Here is a 19,780-nt window from a genome sequence, read left to right as displayed (position 1 = left end):
GAAAATTGATTGGCAGCTGGATTCAGGGCGCGGCTCTCCCACACTGCACCTGGGTTTCTCCGCAGCCTGAGACGTGTGGGGTCTTGCTTTGAGGTAAGCTGCTTTACTATTGATCACTGTGTTTGCCAAGTGAACCAGCTCCATTATCTGGGAAGGGCGTACTTAATGTTGTTTGCAGCTGTGCAGAGCACTTCTGTTCTCATTTATAATTCATAACTGTCCACATACTTATGGTCTGGAGTGAATCTTCAGTTTTTAGGTTAATAATGAACTCAAATCATTTTCACTGAGATGTGTAAACAAAGAGCTGTAAGATCAGCCAAGTAAAAGAGCCAGTAAATTATAAAGATATTCCAAAACATTTTAATATTGACATCAGTGACAGCTGATTCGTGTCCTTGTCATGTGTAATGAAACAGTAAACTCCTGTTGTCACCAGACGTTGAGTCAGGTTTTCTCATAAAACATAAAAGCATGACTCTGTTGATACACTAGTTTACTTATCGTTTTCAGAGTCAGAGCACACCCATTTCTCTTTTTCAAATGTTCATCATCCTCATCCCAGTGTTGTAGTGTTTTCTGCAGAGTAGGAAACAAATCTGCAAAGTGTTCAGCTCTAGAAAAAACAACACAACAGCACAGAGGTGGTGCTCGGGCAAAGACATGCACACACCTTCCACAGAAAGGTGTGTTGGGATTTCCTGCCGACGGCTCACCACTTGCTTTTGAGGTAACAGCAAGCACCGCCCACTGAGGGAGTCTCATCATGGTGAGAGAGAGAGAGAACCCAAGGACAACACAGCAAAGACCCATCATCCTTCCTTTATGTAAAAACAACAGCTCTGATGCAGCCGTCCAGGTAAGTCAGTCATATCGTTCTACAATTACATCCATATAAAAAACACAATGTGTACCATCATCAATAAAACCAACAATAAAAATCATTCCAAGCAATACTTGTGTATATGTATGTACATATATATATATATTGTAAATGTATATTTGTAAGTATGAAGAAAACCATTTCAGTGCTGATGGATACAAAGCCACAGCATCAAATGCTTTTTGTAAATTCATTAAAATCACATGACATACTGTCCTTTAAGGTGGAGCAGTGAACAACAAACTCCGTGATTCCTGAGTAACCTGTCGTTTATAATGAAGCAATAGGTGTGAATAATGCTTGTCCCACTTCGTCCATAAGTGACTGTCAACCTAAACATAAACAACTTTACTTTCTAAATTCCTGAATTTTCAGAGTGTAATATTCCTCTTGTAGTTTTAAAACTTTCATTTGCATTTTTATTTTCTCTCGCTTTAATTGATCAAGATCCAGTGTGTCCAGATTAATGCTAGCGGAGCGTCTAGAGGACGGACCCCCCTCCGTGTCCGAGGCTCGGGCTGTTTGCGGATCTCTGTGGAAGAAAAATATTTTACGGCCATGAGTATCAATTAAGCATCTTCGTTCATCCAAATAACGTGATTATTAGACATTACCTTGTGTCTTGATTCATCACTTGTAATTGTGCCTCATCACGGCCGCAGGTTGTGGCACCTGTGTGTCCCGGGTCATCAACCGGCGCTCTCTGAGGTTTAGTGGAATCTCCTGCACGGATAGTCGAAGCCATTTATGGAAAATTGTAATTTAAGACAAAAAAGACATAAAAACAGAGAATATATATGTTTTCTGAGCTACTCACTCGTTGCTTCTGTGCTTTCGTCCTGTGTGGTCGTTGTGTTTGAGGTTGCGTCTCGGACGTTTACAGTTGCAGAGGGTTGAACGTCGGCTTCAGAGCTTGACGTGTCAAGATGCTCTTTTCTCTTCTGTTCTTCCTCCTTTTTCCCACAATGCTCTGCTTCCAACAAGGAGACAAAAATTACAATTAAACAAAAAAAAATATCTTTTAACCATTTTACCAGAGAAGGAACTGAATCTTCATGTAATGCCAACTTATCATGTCGCTAGCAAAACCTGTTTGTGTCCCAGTGACGGAGGCGTTGGCAGTGTGGCCGCTGATGGATGGAGTGTCTACAGGTTTATTAACGGTGTCAGGTTTGGACGAAGTAGCTGATGCAGATCTCGGAGAATTTCCCGTTTCAGTCTTGATTTCTGTCTGTCCATCTTTTCCTTTATCTCTTTTACTTCTTTCTTCCTGAATACCTGACATCTGGCAGGTGTCGGTTTGTATGTTTGCTGTGGTGTAAACGTCGTCTATTGCTGAACCGTCGTGCTCTCTCTCCTCTTCACTCTGTGTTCCCTCTTCCAGCGGCTGACACCAACTCTCTGTTCACAAACCACAGAGTTGCTGGAGTTACAAAGTGGGGTTACTGTAGTTTCTAAATCAGACTGATTTAATTACACACTACAGTATCCTCTGGTGGCTCGAGTTGGACAAATAACATTTACAGACCTTGTGAATGCTGTGTGCAGCTGGACTGTCGGTCACTCTCGGTCTGAAGCAGAGCACACACACAATCACCAACCGAGCAAAGGTGATGTGTTTTAAAACTAAAACCAATGTGGACAAAGTTTTTTTTGTGAGTTTTGAGTTGAGTCAGTCGCTGAGTTGAACACAAACACACAGACACACTCCCGTTAACACAGTCGGCACATCTGCTGCAAGCTAGCTTACACTTGGTACAGTTGTAAAATGGTTGTTAGGGGCGTGTATTAACAGCTGGACACAGCACCTCCATTTAGCCGACTTGTCCTGTGGCCTCTTGCAGTATTGCAATGAAAAAACATTTTCCCCATAGACATAATAATAATAATAGTAATAATTATAATAATTATAATAATAAACTTTGTATAGCAACTGTCATATAAGAAATGTTGCACAAAGTGATTTACAGCAAAGAAATGACCTGCACCTCCACATGAAAAGAAAAGTGAAAATGAACATTACTCTTTGCGTTATTAATTTTTAATTCACGGGGGTTTTATATTTATAAAGTCCAGTATTCAGTTCTTATAATACATCCAGACTGGTGCGAAGTCTTCCTCTGTCCGTCTGAATGCAGCTTCAGTCTGTACTTAGACACAGACATGTGCTCTGTGCTAAAAGCTAACATTAGCATGCTAACATGCCCAAAACGGCAAAGTTATAACATGTTTATTTACCATGTTCACCATCTTAGTATGTTGTTTAGCATGCTAACATTAGCTAAACTTTAGTTAGCATGCTAAACAACAGCTGAACTAGTTGTTTAACTGAAGCTTTGAAGTGACCGTGGAAGTGATTTCAGTGAGTTACTTCAGTTCGTCCTGAGAGAAACATTAATGGTGTGAAAAGCTTTCGAGGTGTTTTTGAGTCGTAATCCAAAGAAAGAAAGAATTTCTCTCCATCTCACCTTTCTGAGCCTCTTCAGGACAACCACAGCTGGCTGCAGAGCACTTCTCGCAGATGTTGAAAGGATCAAATGTGTTTCCATTTCTGAAAGAAGAAGAGTGAAATTCATACGTTCACAAAAGAAGCGACTCAGTAGCTTAACATGCCAACATTAATGTCAATCATCGTGCTTCTACAGATTCCTGTGGGAAACGTCACCTTCAAAAACATTGTTGGCTTTGCCGTTATCAGTCACAGCTGGCACGTCCTCATCTTCAGCTTCTCCTCCATCAGCCCCTTCCTCCTCTTCCTCCTCTTCCTCTCCCTTCTCTAGCTCCGGCACCAGTTCTTCCCTGCTCGGAACCCAGTCTTCGTCTAGAACATCATCGTCCTCCAATTCTTCTTCAGATTGTATTTCTATTACTTTGACAGAGATACATTAATATCTTAATTACTACTTTGTAATAAAATGAATAATCGTAAGTTGGCGTGCACTCTGCTTCGAGTTTAATTCAATTTCTGGTTTGAGTTGCAGAAACAAGAACGTGAAGACAAACCTTCAGAGGAGCTTTCTGAATCTGAAATCGACAACAGGAAATTCTTGGGCTGGAGAAATTAAGAAAAAAATCTGATGACATAGTATCGGAGAGTATAGTTTATAGTAGATATTGAGTATGATACATTTATTTTACACAATCAATATCTTATTCAAAAGTGAAGTTACCTTCGTGGTGTCAGTTCTTCTCCTGTTGTATCCCTGAGTGGTTAATATTCCTTTCTGTGATAATGGTGATTATTAATTATTTAGTGCTGGTTTTGATTAAATAAAAGAAATGAGAAATAAAGAAACAAACAAAAGACAAAAAGAAAAAAGTCTTACCTCAAACAAAGTTTGCAGAGGTTTGTCTTTATGGAAAATGGTTGATTTCCATTTTTTCCAGAAGCCTTTACCTGCAAAGTCCTCGAAGGCAGACGGAGAAAACCAGTGGCTTTCACACTGAATACAGTCCTCACCTGAACACAGCGTCGCCGTCCAGCAACACATCACAAACAAAAAGAGAAGAGGATGAAGGAATAAAGAAATTAAAAACTTTTTTTTTTTTAAAAAGTTCTGATGTGAACTTTAAAGTTTTAGTTTGTGCTCACTCCTGCCCAGCTTCTCTACGTCCAGGATGCCCTCTTTGCCTCCACAGGTCACATGCATGCCTAGATTTAGCATGAACTGACATTAGTGCACAACACAGGTGATGCACACACACAGCTGACTTTCAGGATATTCATTATCAGAACTCTACAAGAAAATATTGTGAATGTGTTTTCAGGTCATAGACGATGTTCTGTGGAGAATTCACTACAGATTCTGCTGAGAAAACACATTCAAAAAAAGAAAATGGACTCACGATTTACTTGCGCCCTTTGGTGTCGGGTGCTCTGGGCAGATGGGCCCAGCTGCTCGTTGTCTTCCTCATCTTCCTCCCTACCTCCTTCATCAGCATAATGATCTTCAATGTAACTGATTCTCTTTCTTTTCCTCTGGTTATTTCTCCTGCCCCCGCCGTTGTTTTCTTTTTCTCTTTCTTCTTCGTCATCACTAATGATTCTATTTCTCGTCTTCATTCTGTCGTCTTTAAAGAAACACACACAGCTTTTAGTTGAGTTGTTGAGGCCTTTTCACCTGGACAAACTGTGACCGTTTACCTGAGAAGCAAACGCTCAAAAACCAACGAACGGAGGAACATTTTTGTTCTGAAAACTTTTCTGCATTTTTTTTTTTTTGTCCGCAAAGCTCTTCAAGCTGCGTGACTCCAAGACCACTTTTTTTGTTTTTACCTTTTTTCTTACAATTGTTTTTTGTTTTTTCTTTTGTTTTTGTTTTTGTTGTACTTCAGCCATCCCTTGCAAACTTGTTTGTAATTTCCAAACCTGTCCTCCCGGTGGGACGGTGTGCATGTAGTTCATAAAACACAGTCATTTGCTATATAATTTACTATTATCATTATTATTATTAATAATATTATTATTGTTGTTGTCGTTTTAGTACACAGATGTTTGTACCCAATTCATCATTAGTGACACCATCTCTCCATCTGTAATCAACACATCTCACACACACACTCACTTAAATGTAAATGTGTGTTAGACTGTGTTTATCTGTGTAAAATGCGATATTCCTGTTCTACACCATGTAACTCTCCACCTTCTTTTCCACTTAATAAATTACAGTCCCAAGTGTTAAATCCATATTCCAGACATTGGTCGCATCTTACTTCTTGGTATTTTCTTTGTTTTTAAGTTCGACAGCTTTGAGACAAATTAAAACCGCGGGAATCTTGTAATTTCTAAAGGAAGCTTCGTAAAGAAAGAGACATTTTTTTAAAACCAGAAACTCGCGGTGGGTCAGTCGCTGTGTGTTGACGGTAAATGAGGCGGAAACGGAACCGGTCAGAGGCTTTTCACCGACGAGCCAGGAAAGAAGAAGAGAGGAGATTAAACCCGCCACAATTTACTTCACTCCTCTCCTCAAGTTGTTCCTTTTAATCTCTAATGACGAATCCGCGGTTGTGACTTTGACTAATGAAGATTTAATGACAAACAATCCGATCATAGCGTGTTTCATAATGTGGATTATTTAACACGCAGCGAACAGAGAGAGAGACTGCAGACATTATTGCAAACGAGGGGAACTTCTCCTGGACGCCACGTCTGATCGGGAAAGTAGAATAATAGAGTCAGTATTTCTTATGTAGGCTCTATTGTTCACAGTACGCTGCAGTTTTATCCATGACGTTACGCAACGGCAACAAATCCATCCCCGGCTGCTGCAGACCTGCGCAGGTTTATGCGTGTTTATTATGATCATGTAGAATTGTTTCACAAAACTGCATGAAACCACAAAATTGACTTAACATCTGTTCAGCAATCAGCAGAATAACAACAGATAAACTCAGTGACTTACCTCTGCTGCCCCTTAACACAGGAAATGAATGTGAAACTCTGAGCAGCAGACACGCCCACAACATGACTGGATGAGGAGGAGCTTCAGCTGACCAACCAAAAAACAGGCAAAACAATCACAATTAGAGAATTAGCATTTATTTCCAACGGATATCAGAAACATGAATATATGTGTGGAACAAATGCCAAAACATTTGTCAAACTGTGAGAGAAAGTCAAAATACCGACTAATCAACAATCAGTTGATCAGTTATTGTCTAGAGTAATCAGTGGTCAACCATTAATAAATGAGCAATCAATTATAAGGAGATTAAATTAGTTAGAGGCCAGACTTCAAACCAATTTAAACTGTAATAAAAGAAAGAGTAAAGCATCACATGGCTCAATCTCTAATCTATTAGAATACAATGAGAGGAAAAGATGAAATATCACATTAGATGTCTCGTATTATGTTGTGACAAACGAACAGCTGTAATGGAGCATGAGGAAACAGAATGAAAGCGTTCATCAGCAGATTAAAAGCATTGATCAATCATTTATAACAAGTCAAACAGGAAAACAGATCGATTTCAGATTATACATCAGGTCAGAGAAAAGTCAAATGAGGTCTAGAACCGACAGATACAGTTTCCCCTGATAACTGTCAAACTATCATCTACCACTGGTTCTGACCTGTACACAGTATGTGACCCTGAACCCTCCACCTCACCCCCCTCCTCAATTGTTCACCCAACCCCCCTTATTCACAGAGGAACAAGAAAGCTAAGAGATCTTATTCAGTATACTTCGAAAGCTAGGTATTTTTCTGAAAAATGTTGGAAAACCCTTAAAGAAAATCCAAGTGATTATTACCACAATCAGCCCCACAGCTGCTTCCGAACAAACAGCTAAACCAGTGATCAGCACAACCACTGCTAGCACTAACAGTGACAGGACCACGTATATGCCCTGCTTCTCTGCAGCCAGTCTTGCTGCTGCCTCCTCTTTTCTCCACAGATCCTTCCTCATTTCCTCCAGCTCCTCCCCCTTGTAATGCTGCTCCAGCTGCTTCTCCGTGTTGGTGATTTCCTTTTCTTTCTCCTTCAGGATTCTCTCCTGTCTTTCCCTGATGTTCCTCTCTTTTGTGGGATACAGCTTTTTGTTGTAATGTTTCCCTCCATTCAGGGCGACCAGGGTCTGGATCTTTGCCATGAAGCCGGTCACCTGGTCCAGGTCCTCTGGGTTTTTGTTGTTGAAGACATGGAAGCCGCCACTACACTTACGTATGAAGTTGCGGAGGTTGTCATCACTCTCGGTGATGATGTCATTTATTGTTTTTCCTTGCAGACGATCCCCGTGGGTGAACAGCACAATGGTGTAGTCCCACACTCTCGGGCCAAACATTGTTTGGATCAGAGAGATGGTATTTTGATCTTCCTGAGTCAGCCTTCCTAATGGGACTACATATACGAAGGCGTGAGGTCCTGGTTCAAGGAATCTGACAGACTGCAGAATCTTTCCAGTTATTTCCTTCTGGTCACCATCTTTCTCAAAAAGCCCTGGTGTGTCGATCACAGTAACAGGCACTTCCTCAACTTCCACATCACCCTTTTCACAATGTCGAGTGACTCTCGTCAGCTTCATGTCTGATTTAAACGCCTGTTTACCGAGGATCGTGTTCCCGCTCGAGCTCTTGCCTGCTCCACTCTTCCCAAGAAGCATGATCCTCCGGGGCTTTACCTCTGTCAATCCAACAAATCATTCATTTCACATTAGTTTTTGTTCTTAAATACTGTTCAACATTTGTTGCTGTTGGTAGTATACAGTACAGGTCAATACACTGAATGTGGTGCCCAGTGCAGTATATGGTGGAGTATATCCTATAACTTGGTGTTTTAACCCTTTGAAAGTCGTATATGGTAGGTTTTTCTAAATGACCTGGCTGGTCTGTTTTTTTTTTTCCATTGTTGTGATGACGGAGTTTTTAAATCGAAAACAACTGGACTAGGTTATTTGTCTGTGAAGACGTTTCACCTCTCATCCAAGAGGCTTCATCAGTTCGTGTACGAATCTGACCAGGCTAGGACTGGTCCTACTTTCTGGTGTGGAGACCCAGGTATTTAACCTCTTGTGGGCGTTCACAAGGATGATGATGTCACTGGTTCCCTTTTGTGCTCCAAGTGTCAACGACAGTCGTTTGCATGACTGTCGTTGGTGGAAAATTGGTTTCGACTTCGTTAGTGCTCTATTGTGTTATAACGACAGTCGTTGGAGTCACATGTCACTTGTGAACAGTTGTTATTCTTGGAGGCTAGATTGTTGAGTCTCCTGGGAAGGGATGAAAGGGCAGCATTGTAAATTGGAGATAGGTGGTGTCTGAGACCTCCTCCCCTGTTGAGGGATGGTTTCTCTATTTTAACATAGATGGCTCGGACCAGTCCTCGGACCAGTCCTAGCCTGGTCAGATGCGTACACGAACTGATGAAGCCTCTTGGATGAGAGGTGAAACGTCTTCACAGACAAATAACCTAGTCCAGTTGTTTTCGATTTAAAAACTCCTTTAGGATACTATGACCTGGACAAATGAGAATATACACAGGCTTATTGTTGTGATGAAAATATTTCAGCATGTCACGTTCCAGTTTTTCCTTAAAAGTGTAAGTTTTCACTAAAGTCTGAACTCTAAGACACAAAGAGTAATATCTTACTGTAATATTTCTTACTCTAATAATTTGATGATGGGTATACCTTAAATGAACCTATAATGATTGATGACAAACTATTCATAATTTTAAACTTCCATGTTGGTATGTTTTTTCATATGTGAAACATTCTCTTGGTTTTGTATTTCTCCCAACAAGTCCTCCAATCTAAACAACCATATAGGTCGTTTTTTCAATGCTCTCATACGACCCATAGGAGTGTCTCCTGAAATAGCGCCCCTTCGGCGGCAGGCTTACTGGACCTCGGTTGTCATGGTTACCAAGATAAACACGCGACTATACAGAGAGCGACGTACGGAACGTTTCTGTGGTTACTATGGTAACGGTCCTGGCTTGGTTAGGTTTAGGCACTAAAACTACTCGGTTAGGGTTTGGGAAAAGATCATGATGTGGGTTAAAATAAGTACTTCCTCAACTTCAGTAATCTTTGTTGTCATGGTTACAATAATAACAACGAACGGTCATGGATAATAGAAACGATGTAAAAATCTGGCCTCACATGGGAATCGAACACCGATATCCTGAGTCATTTTCCTGTGTTTTGTTGACCCATTCATCGACAACATCCACCTCCTACCATGGATTTTGTCTCGTTTATACTACGTCACCGCGCTTTTGCCGTTGGTCCTGTCGTAATTTCTGCGACCACTAACTACAAAACGTAACTATGGGTCATAATAAGCTGCTGCACAAACGACCTGTGGGCTCGTTTAAAAATGTGTTAAAATTGACCCATGAATGTTAAAAATCTTCAGTAATTCTTGTGTGAAATTCAAATACTTAGTATGTAAAAAATTACAAAGACAACATATATTAATTATTAACAAAAACTATTGACTCTAAGATCCAGTGTTGACCTACTTACAGAGGAGTCCTAATGGTTTATATCTATGGGACTGTGAAGTATGTGTTTCTAAAGGTTATTATGTAGAATTAACAATACTTTACTTTGCCATATTAAGATGTTTATACTCCAAATCTCATCTTACATATGCAAAGGAAAGCAGAAGAGTAATACCACCAGGTGTGACTATAACTGAGACAAAAGCAAGACATGAATCTAAGGTACCTGATCTTTAGATAAATAAATAAATCAATGAATGTCTTTTACTTCCTTTAACTTCAGAGCTTTAGTCTTGGAAACAAAAACACTCCCCAGTTAAACCACGCTTCTTGTTTCTGACCTGGCTGCAGTTGTTCAACCTGTATGACAAGAATTCCTGTGACATTGCCTTTAGCTTTCTTCCTCATCCAAAAATAACTCCTGCGATTAGGTTAAATAAGTGGTTGGTGGCTACAGTTGTCCCATGAAAGATCAGCAGATTTTAAACCGACGCAACAGTTTAATTTCAGAATATATAAGTTATTGTGTTCAGTATTCCCAGAAGGTTTTTCTCTGAATGGGCAGCTAAAAGCTTAACCAAAATAACAGATAATTGTAGGAGATGATAAATATAATGAACTTATATAAATATAAGAGGGATTAAAGTTCATTTTCACACTTACCTTCTTCCCCATCCTTTTGTTCTGGACCAGGCATGCTGTCAGGGGTCACGGCAGAAGCAGATGAAGCTGATGTGTTATCACTAAAGCTGCTAAATATAGTGTCAGTGTTTTTCTAAAGTATAAAGTTTTTCTAAGGTCTTTGTGAAGTTTCGTTGCTCTGATTGGTTCTCTCCTCAGCCCTCTTCCTGCTGCTGTGTAGCTGTTGAGAAACACACATTATAACCAGGAGACTGAAAGTGAAAGTGTGAGCAGTGAATGTCACAAGGGCAGGACACTGATCCTGTAGTTCAAGTTTCACAGGTTCAATGGTCTAAATCTTTTTCCTAGAAGATGATTAGTGGAATAAAAGTATTGAACAGTAAAACTTTTACTTTAAATAGCTATGATTTAAAGTGCTTTGATGGAGAAAATGAATGCATTCTTTTGCATTGGCTGTGAACTGATGTGAACCAAATGAAAGCTACATACTGTAACTACATACTGAGTCTAATCATCGTCTGTGTACAGACTGTGGCTCTTTCACTGCAGTGAATTCATACATGTATATCAAACTTTGATCATGAAACAGCCTTTGAGTTGTTGATGCATTGTGACAAATGACAGGGAAACTATTTACACCTATGGTTATTGAAGATGTGTGAAAACTTCAGCCGACCAACAACCAAGTGGATAAAAGTAGATAAAAAGCCCCCTCTAGTGGCCGATATGTTTGGTTTAGAAGATGTCCTATTAGAGAGCTCCACAGTGGGTTCAGTTTCTCGTCGACATTTACTCAATCACTGCATTTAGGTACAAGTTTCAGGTTTGAGTACTGTACCTGAGTATTTCCATTTTAAGTATTTCAACTTCATCAGGCTTGAGCCATGGAGTCATGTCAGCAGGTGTCAGTTATTACAACTTAACTGGCTCCCAGTTAGTTTAATGGACAGGTGTGCTCCTAGCTTTTTACATTATTTTAAGAAGGTGGGAGGAACTCACTCACAATACCAGAGGCAGTGCAGCAAATTTAAATCTTCACAGATTCAAGACTGAGGTGGGCGAGGATTACTCTCTGTATTCTTGGAATGGAATAAAGTTGTTCTATAGTCTGTTCTTGAGATTCAGTCGTCTATGTTTGCGCTTATTTTGTGATATTTCTTAATGTCTGACATTGTGTCTCTATCTTGTACAAAAGTTGACGGAGTGTGAAAACACCAGGGACAACAACGGCAATAAGTCCAGGACTTCACATCGTTCACAGGGGCCATTTTTCTGAAGAGGTACTTTTACTTCTGATACTTGATGTACTTTCGCTGATAATGGTACTGGTACTTTTACTAAAGGATATGAGTATTTTTTTCTTCCACTACTCATTTTATTATGAAATGTTCTAAATAATATACCATACAGAAATAATTGGTAAACATGGTAACAATTCCTAATTAAGTTTCTTAAAGTTTTGCCCCAAGCAGAAGGTAAAACAATTTCAGTCTTCTTTTAATAAAAGAAATGGAGATCTCATTCATTTTATTTTGTTCTTTTACTTTGTTTCTAACAATAAAAATCTTTCCAGTGTAGCTCACCCAGACAAAATCATATTAACTGAGCATTTGAGGAGAATCTTTTTATTGGATGTGAGTGCAGCAACTCTGATGCACTTAAACGTAAAGCGTGTTGAAAACAACACACCATTTCACTTATCCTTCATTCAGAAAAGTGAGCAGTTCGTATGATTGTATTTCCATTATGATTGTTTGAGTGTCAGACCTTTTTCATAATCATGATCTCAGGATGGGAAAAAAGTTAAAGAGCCGCTGCCTTCCAGCCTTTCACCTGACATCACTTCCGGTCAGCCAGTCTCTGCAGGAGGGCAATGACTGTGTCCTGTTTGGAGGAGAGCAGCTCCAGGGCTGTGGCTATCCTGCCGAGGGACTCTGCCATCCGCACCTCCCTCCTCTCGCGCCTCTTCTCTCTGGCTTCCACCCTGCGGCGAGCGACTCGATCCAGGTAGGCCTGCTCCTCCTGACGCTTCAGAATCTCCTGGAGCAAAACAGCGCTGCTCTGCTCCTCGCTTCCTTTCTGGTTCGGGCCTTCAGTTCCTGAAATTGTCTTTGCTGATAACGAGGTGGCAGCGGAAGAAGTGAGACAGGAGGACGTCGGGGAGAAAGAGGAGGAGAGGCCGAGGATTTTCTGAGTGTTGCTAACTGGCGCCGCACTAAGACGAAAAGGGATGACACCTGATGAGAAGGAAGGAGCTTTGCGGCTTCCGTAGCGTGATGTGTTGAGGTCTGTGTGACTGGTCGCGCCAAGGGAAGGAGACGTGGAGGCTGTTTCTGTAAAACAAGGTGAAGAGATAAAAGACGGAGATGGCACAATGGTGGCTGGATGAATACTGGTGGTAACAATGTCACCGTTGAGGACGATCAGGGGCTTGACCTCTGGGGTATTTGTTGGGCTAACGGTCGCTGTAGTCACTGAGCTCATGGTAGAAGTGCTACTGATGATTTGACTGGTGGCGGCTCCCTGACCTACTGACTCCAAAGCACCAGTCACAGTAAAGTCACCGTTGGGGCGGATGATGGTGGGGGGCTGTGGAAGCTGTGGTTTCGCTGCAATTTTAGCCAAAGGACAAGGCAGCGTGGAAACGGTGCTGCCACCTTTGTTTCTTTTGTTGTTGATGATCTGAGTGCCGACGGTGTCGCACAGCGTGGCATCCATCAGCTACAGTGAGAAAAGGGAACAGGACATAATTAAACAATTCAAGATCAGCTGATCATCAGGTCATCTCTCTAAGAACCCATTCACATGACAGAGCAGACTTTTCAAACACTAGGCTTCACATATGCAAGTGCTAAGTGCTATTATCTGACCGGGGGCTGTGCGTTCTTTATCATTTCTAATTTGGTGTTTTTCTAACGTAACCTGACACCCAGCAAAATAGTTAACGAATGGCACAGTCGTTGCTTTTGGAAGTAATGCTAGAGTACTGCAGGAAGTTAGTTAGCAAAGCATGCTAAGGTAGCTAATCAGCCACGCAACGCTATAAAAGATAAAAACACGACCCTCTGAAGTCTTTAGATGCAGACTATCGCTCTTGCTTCACCAACTTGTTTACTGCTTCAGGTTGTGGAGAAATCCAAAGACGGCATTGCAGGACTTAGTTTCGGTTGCTTAAGGTGACATATACTCACAGAAGTATTCACCTTTCTAGAGCTGTAAAGAGACTATGTATGAACGTCCGAGGAACTTGACATGAGAAGGGAAGAAGTAGAGCGCAACAGTCTGCCAATGAGAGATTTATTCAATCAATGCAGCTTTCCTTACACACGAATGAACATCTGCATGCACAGCTGTCAATGGGTAAACATGGAGTTCGGTTTCTTGATCGGAACTCAGACCTGATCCGGTTCCATTTCCTGCCCCGGTTACCAAATCAGCCCCAACATTATTTAGAAAATATCACAAAATGTCTGATGCTTTTTTACAAAGATGGACTCTGGTTTCTTTTCCTACTCTTAGACTTACATCAAAGAACTCCCAGGAGGTTTTGGCGTGTCCCGTCTCCCGGCTGCGATCTTTTACCCTCTTGTAAGTGACAATGAGGTTATTCCATTTGCGGCGGATCTTTTCAACAGGAAGCACGTGGCCCTTTGAAGCCATCTCCTCCTGGACGCTCTGAAAGAGCTGCGAGCGTTCCCGGGTCTCGTACAGACCCCAGCGGCGCCCGACGGCCTCGATCAGACACAAAACGGCTTTGGAGGAGAAATCTGAGCCGGCGGGAAGCGTCTTCTCTGAAGGAGCAGGGGGCATCACCGAAGCTGGGGGAGGAGGACACAAGTGATTCTGATTAAAATAAAGAAGAATCTCAAGAGTTTCTGTGAGGTCGCTTCATATCTAGACGGGTTTGAAATATCAAAGCACGATACACTGATATATAATTAAACGGCCTGAAAATGTATTAAGTGAGGAACACATCGTTTCCGCCGAGGTTAGAACAGTTTTGGTTATTTCACATTTCAGTCTTTCTCTGGTTTGAAGTAGGTGGGGCTTATTTGAAGGTGGTGGTGTCACATACACCTGTGTGTCGATCAAATCTGATTAAACCTCACTCACATAGTCCTAACGAAGCAGATCAGCTGTTCAAATATCAATAAATAATAACCACAGATGAATTTAAAGATTTAAAACCAGGTTTTCAGGAGCTTTAACATGAAATATGCTGAAAATACACGATCATTTTAATGTAAATTCTACTTGGACTGACGTCTTAGGGATCTGAAAACACTCGCACCGCTGGAGGAGTTGAAGAACCGTCTTTAAAGAGCTCGACTTTTACAAAAGAATTCATCATTTTTGTTCTGATGATATAAGTTGTAAGGAAAATACTGCTCTGAGCTCACAGTAAGGCTGCAACTAACCATTATTTTCATTATCGATTAATCTGCAGAATATTTTTTTGATTAACTTTAATGTTTAAATGTTTAGTCTATGAAGCGTTTAAACCATTAGCCAAATGTGACATTTTCAAATGTCCTTTTTTGCTCGACCAAAAGTCCAAACACCAAATAAAATATTACGTTTACAATGATATGATGATGATATAATTTTAGAGGCTGTTTCACTATTTCTGCAAAAATGACAAACTATGAAAATACAGTGGCAAGAGAAAGTAAGTGACCCCATTGGAATGACCTGGTTTCTGCATTAATTGGTCATAAAATGTGATGTGATCTTCATCTAAGTCACAAGCACCGACACAAACAAAGCGCTTCAGCTAATAACACACAAACAATTATAATCGTTCGTCTCTTTATTGAATATATCCATTAAACATTCGCAGTGCTCGAGGAAAAAGTAAGTGAACCCTGGGGTTTAATAACTGGTTGAACCTCCTCTTCAGTAGCTGCTCTGCGTTCAGGAGGAAGTTTGGAGCTGCTTCAGCAGGTTGTTGTGGTGTGAGCAGCTTTCTTCAGCTCGTTCCACAGCTTCTGCTGGATTAAGGTCTGGGCTCTGGGGTCGGGCCTCTCCAACAGATTTACACCGATGTTCAGGGTCATTGTCCTGCTGCATCACCAGCTTCTCCTGAGCTTCAGCAGGTAGACAGTTTTTTTTCCACATACTTTTTCCAGCCTACACTGTGAATGTTTGAATGTTTTAAATATTGAGAAGAACAATACAGCGATTTGTGTTTTATTAGTTAAAGCAGATTGTGTTTGTTCATTAAATTATTACCTTAGATGAACACCTGACAACATTTTAAGACGCATGTTGACATAAATGCAAATACTGCTTGCTTTTTCTTGTTACACATACAGGTGCTGACTATCGCTTAATTGATTAATCGACCTAATTGGTTAAACAATCACAATGGTAACAATATGATCATCCCACTTTGATGCTTCGTTACCTGGAGCTATCTTCAGGTAAGTTTTTCCATCCCCTGATGTGGTGAAGAACCGGTCGGTACTCACAGGATCTAATGACGATATTGATCATTTAAAAACATGTTCGGTTATAACATTACACCAGTGTGGAAATGAGCCTTCAGCATTTTATTCAATCTTATTTTTCACTGCTGAGAAAAACAGACAAACATGAGGATGAATGAACTCCTGTGGGCACTCACACAGCAGCACAGGAGCAGTTGTCGTGGCTGCGTGCAGCTCTGTGTCAGGCAGCTCCCCTGCAGTCTGATCCACTCCTCCTCCTCCTCCTCCTCCTCCTCCTCCTCCTCCTCCTCCTCTGCATGCAGGCGGCTCCTGGCTGCCCAAAACCAGCGCAGATGAATTTTCATCCACCGCTTCAGTTTTCACATGCATTGTCGCGAGGTCGCTGCCGCCTCCCTGCAGATTCCCCTCCATGTCTGACACGGGAACAAACACATGAGCCAAATGGAGGAGAGAGAGCAGCGCGTTTGTCTGCGCAGGCGTTACAATTGGGAGAAAGTTTGCAGGTCGCGGATCTCAGCCGGTGATGCGGAGTTCAGCCCCGGCACGCGCTGCTAAAGTCACGACTCCCGCGCGGCAGGTCGGTTACGTGCAGTGATGGACTGACGCCACCTCCATGTATGTTTTTCATGAGGGAAATGGCTGCGCTGTCCACCTCAGCCGACGGATGCGCAGAGCGGCTGCGCAGCTCCCAGCACAGATTTGCTGCTGGCAGTGACGTCAGCTGAGCGCACATACAGCACGTGTTAAAAGCTTCAAAACGACTTTAATGTGAGTGTTTAACACTTCATGTAATCACTCCCAGAAAAGAGGACAAAATCTGTAGTTTTGTGGACTGCAATAATGTGAAATACATTTACATCATTCTGTCATCCTGTTATAATTGAAAGTTTAGGTTTGTAGTATCAGTAAACTTTAGATTCACAATATCGTAATAATTTTCTTCAGTTTCCTGAAAAACAAACAACCAAAAAGTAACAGAGCACAAGTTTTTAGGGAAATTTAATTGAAAGAAAAACTCAATTTAAACCCAAGTTATCATTTATTCTTCATTCTGTTTAAAGGAGCCATTTGCACTTTACACTGACTAAAAGTATTAACTGGAATTAATTGGAGGAATACCAAATGAGCACCGTCTGTACTTTCCCTTTTACCTGGTACAAACTTAAGTGTTATCTAATGCACACCGAGTAAACAAGTGCAACATTTTTGGTCATGTCTAACTTTGAAATTTTGCATTTATAATAAACTTAGCGATGGCTGTGTGAGAGAATTCAACACTTTCTTCTCCTCTAATTAGCACCGAATTACATGGAAATGATTTAGACATTATCTGGAAGAATAGAAAGTGTTACCAGATTTAATCATGCATTAGTGCTAGTTCTTGTCTTTAAAGTTCAATTAGTCACAATGGCAGTGATAGCAAGTGTCAATCTTTATTTATTTATTTACATCTGAATATTATTATTATTTTATCAAAACAAGTCAAGGATATGGCATTAAAAATATTTATTAAAACATATCCACAAGCTACACATCAGAGAGAGCATGAGTGAATACTTTAATTATTGTGTAGTGAAATGGAAATGCATTCTCTATTTTTATTACGTACATTCGTATCAAAAAAACATGGCAATTAAAACAACGTTGGGAGCAACTCACACATTATTGTGCTGAAGGCAAAACCACTGAAATATTAAACCTTTGGTTCTTTCTTTTAAAAACGTCACTAAAGGAAACACGTTAACACATAGTTTTATATTCATATAGTATTATATTGAATTTTGTTTCCGTATGAGGATGAAGTGAAAATGACATGTCCACTGTTCACCAGCAGTGACGTTACTGAATACTGAAACCAGATGTTGCACTTTCATGGAGTGTGACCTTTATGTTTGACCTATAAGCACTTTCATTTACAAATTCAATCTTGCATTGCAAAAAGCTTTCAAGTTGAGACGGATAAGAATTAATACAAGTAAAAAAAATCCCCTGGTTATTTGGACTAAATACAAGGGACAGGTCACTAAAATCTACCATTATTGTAATTTTACATACTTCGAACCTTCTCCCATTAGCTACTGTTCACAGATGTTGAACACCTTTTTAAATTCTCCGTTAAATAACTCCTTCAGTCGGTCGCCTACAGCAAGGAATTCGACGTTAGCCTGTAAAAGAACAAAACAGTCCTTGTCACAATAATAGGTACCTATAAAATTAATTTTTACTTTTGATATTTAGAGGTTTAGAAATTAAAGGTTTTCCATGACAGTTTTCTTACGTGGTTGTATGAGGCACAGTTGCTGAAAATGAGCTGGATGTCGGACACAAACTCTGCAACCGTCTGGTATTCTTTCGTCTGGAGTTTGTCCACTACTTTGCCCAGCCACATCGGAGTCTGGATAACAGTGGAGTAATTTTCCAACTGTGGGTGCCAAGCAGAAATGAATGAAATGCTCAACAATCTGCAACAGTTTAAGACTATCGTACAGTGAGCGAAGACCTGTTGACAGCGTGATTCCTTCAGTAGCCAGATTATCAAGTGCACTTTGTTTGATATAAATGAAATAATTGGTAGAATATATAGGAACAGCAGAGGAAGAGACTTACATAGAGGTTTGGGTCTAAAGCAAAATTTTGTTCCTCATCAGCACTGTACAGAAACAGGAGAAGATACTGACATTCCTGTTGATGTGAGAGAAGAAGGGATGAGTGACGGCAGTGTGACACAGAGACAGACCTGAAGACGGACGTGAGCTCACCAGCATGTGTTGTGATATGTTGCGGAGCATGGCTGATTTCATCTCCATCTTATCACTGTAACGGCACTTGTGGTTGGTTTGGAAAACACAGAACGTACACATCCATAGACTGCTGTCCCTGCTCTCACACACACACACACACACACACACACACACACACGCCAATACATATATATCAGTCTAAGCAGAATATAGCCCACTCTCTATATTTATCTTGTTTAACCCACTTATAATAATAAACTCTTTCTAAAGGAAGTAAGTAAAACTAGAGACCGTCTGGCGATGGGATCACACCAGCCACGATGGGCCTTTTTATTTGAACTTGAATGACCTGATCAAACTCAAAATTTACAGTTTATAAATGCAGCAGATAAATTGGCAACACCGCCGGCTGAAGGAGCAACAGCCAACGGGGAAACTGCAACACTCGGCTAGCCCCAACAATGGTGTGACTTCATCACTCAACTCTATCACTCAGTCAGTCAGTCACGGACATTTGTGTTTATAGGGCTGGCCTTGCTTTTGCGGTCCAGCCAAAGATATTGAGTTGTGCAGCTTTAAACCTGAACATTGAAAGCACTGATTTTTATGATGCATTACAATGTCCACTGCATTAAAGGCCGGTAGTGAAGATTCACATGGGTTGAAATAATAGAAAATCTCTTTCACCTTCGCTAAAACAGTTCGAGCTAAAAACATCAAACATCTACATCACAAAAGAAGAAACAAAGAAATCAAACAAATTGTTGTTTATGTCTTCTTTGGCTCCTAGTTCGATCAAAACTCACCTCAAAGTCGCGTCGTCTACCTGAGGCAGGTGACATCTCTGATGAAAGGCGCGAGGGCAGTGATCACACACCACCAGCTCTGCTGCTTCTTCACTTTTACAGACGTAACACTCATCATCGTTTTTCTGATTCTCCTGCCAAGACACACAGTCCATGACGGTAATTCTGTTTACATACAGCAAAACTGTCTGAAACTGAGTGATCAATAAACTTACCAGGTCTATATGATCTGGACTGCACAGTCTGCAAGAACACAGCAGCGAGTGGATCCTCAAGATTTTTGCCTGAAATGGACAAATCAACATATTGTCT

General features: G+C 40.8%; 4 protein-coding genes across 10 annotated transcripts in view; all 4 read right to left on the bottom strand.

Moving 5' to 3' along the window:
* Nucleotides 1-347: 347 nt before the first annotated feature.
* On the bottom strand, nucleotides 348-6,390 carry LOC130184693 (deformed epidermal autoregulatory factor 1-like). 3 transcript variants are annotated; one of them, XM_056400733.1, is made up of 13 exons: nucleotides 6,286-6,390; nucleotides 4,730-4,954; nucleotides 4,476-4,535; nucleotides 4,210-4,343; nucleotides 4,054-4,107; nucleotides 3,887-3,935; nucleotides 3,549-3,752; nucleotides 3,352-3,434; nucleotides 2,412-2,454; nucleotides 1,952-2,284; nucleotides 1,701-1,853; nucleotides 1,498-1,606; nucleotides 348-1,415 (listed from the first exon to the last, which is right to left on the bottom strand). In XM_056400733.1, exons 1-13 carry the CDS (start codon nucleotides 6,347-6,349, stop codon nucleotides 1,232-1,234), a joined length of 1,695 nt encoding a protein of 564 aa, XP_056256708.1. In that variant the 5' UTR covers nucleotides 6,350-6,390; the 3' UTR covers nucleotides 348-1,231. The 3 variants fall into 3 exon arrangements, with proteins under 3 accessions (XP_056256708.1, XP_056256709.1, XP_056256710.1); XM_056400734.1 differs by having other exon boundaries at nucleotides 1,701-1,856; nucleotides 1,973-2,284; XM_056400735.1 differs by having other exon boundaries at nucleotides 1,973-2,284; nucleotides 6,286-6,389.
* Nucleotides 6,391-6,406: 16 nt separating this feature from the next.
* On the bottom strand, nucleotides 6,407-10,911 carry LOC130184694 (GTPase IMAP family member 9-like). Its single transcript, XM_056400736.1, has 2 exons — nucleotides 10,493-10,911; nucleotides 6,407-8,005 (listed from the first exon to the last, which is right to left on the bottom strand). Exons 1-2 carry the CDS (start codon nucleotides 10,524-10,526, stop codon nucleotides 7,047-7,049), a joined length of 993 nt encoding a protein of 330 aa, XP_056256711.1. The 5' UTR covers nucleotides 10,527-10,911; the 3' UTR covers nucleotides 6,407-7,046.
* A 1,169-nt stretch (nucleotides 10,912-12,080) lies between these two features.
* LOC130184522 (uncharacterized) lies at nucleotides 12,081-16,599 on the bottom strand. Of its 2 annotated transcripts, XM_056400471.1 has the most exons (5): nucleotides 16,098-16,599; nucleotides 15,879-15,947; nucleotides 13,997-14,289; nucleotides 12,908-13,192; nucleotides 12,364-12,804 (listed from the first exon to the last, which is right to left on the bottom strand). In XM_056400471.1, exons 1-5 carry the CDS (start codon nucleotides 16,330-16,332, stop codon nucleotides 12,502-12,504), a joined length of 1,185 nt encoding a protein of 394 aa, XP_056256446.1. In that variant the 5' UTR covers nucleotides 16,333-16,599; the 3' UTR covers nucleotides 12,364-12,501. The 2 variants fall into 2 exon arrangements, with proteins under 2 accessions (XP_056256445.1, XP_056256446.1); XM_056400470.1 differs by having other exon boundaries at nucleotides 12,081-13,192.
* Nucleotides 16,600-17,334: 735 nt separating this feature from the next.
* Nucleotides 17,335-19,780, bottom strand: part of LOC130184879 (nuclear body protein SP140-like protein) — a 36,611-nt gene continuing 34,165 nt past the window's right edge. For all 4 annotated transcript variants that reach the window (XM_056400976.1, XM_056400978.1, XM_056400975.1 and 1 more), the window contains exons 11-16: nucleotides 19,684-19,752; nucleotides 19,469-19,602; nucleotides 18,681-18,798; nucleotides 18,529-18,603; nucleotides 18,200-18,343; nucleotides 17,335-18,086 (exon numbers count right to left, since the gene is read on the bottom strand). In XM_056400976.1, the coding sequence (XP_056256951.1) occupies nucleotides 17,997-18,086; nucleotides 18,200-18,343; nucleotides 18,529-18,603; nucleotides 18,681-18,798; nucleotides 19,469-19,602; nucleotides 19,684-19,752 (630 nt within the window). In that variant the 3' untranslated portion in view covers nucleotides 17,335-17,996. The remainder of the gene's footprint in view (nucleotides 18,087-18,199; nucleotides 18,344-18,528; nucleotides 18,604-18,680; nucleotides 18,799-19,468; nucleotides 19,603-19,683; nucleotides 19,753-19,780) is intronic.

Source organism: Seriola aureovittata, chromosome 17 (assembly GCF_021018895.1).
Source record: "Seriola aureovittata isolate HTS-2021-v1 ecotype China chromosome 17, ASM2101889v1, whole genome shotgun sequence".
Classification (NCBI taxonomy): domain Eukaryota; kingdom Metazoa; phylum Chordata; class Actinopteri; order Carangiformes; family Carangidae; genus Seriola; species Seriola aureovittata.
The sequence above is the reverse complement of the archived record's forward strand: the minus strand, read 5'-3'. Positions and strand labels throughout refer to the sequence as shown.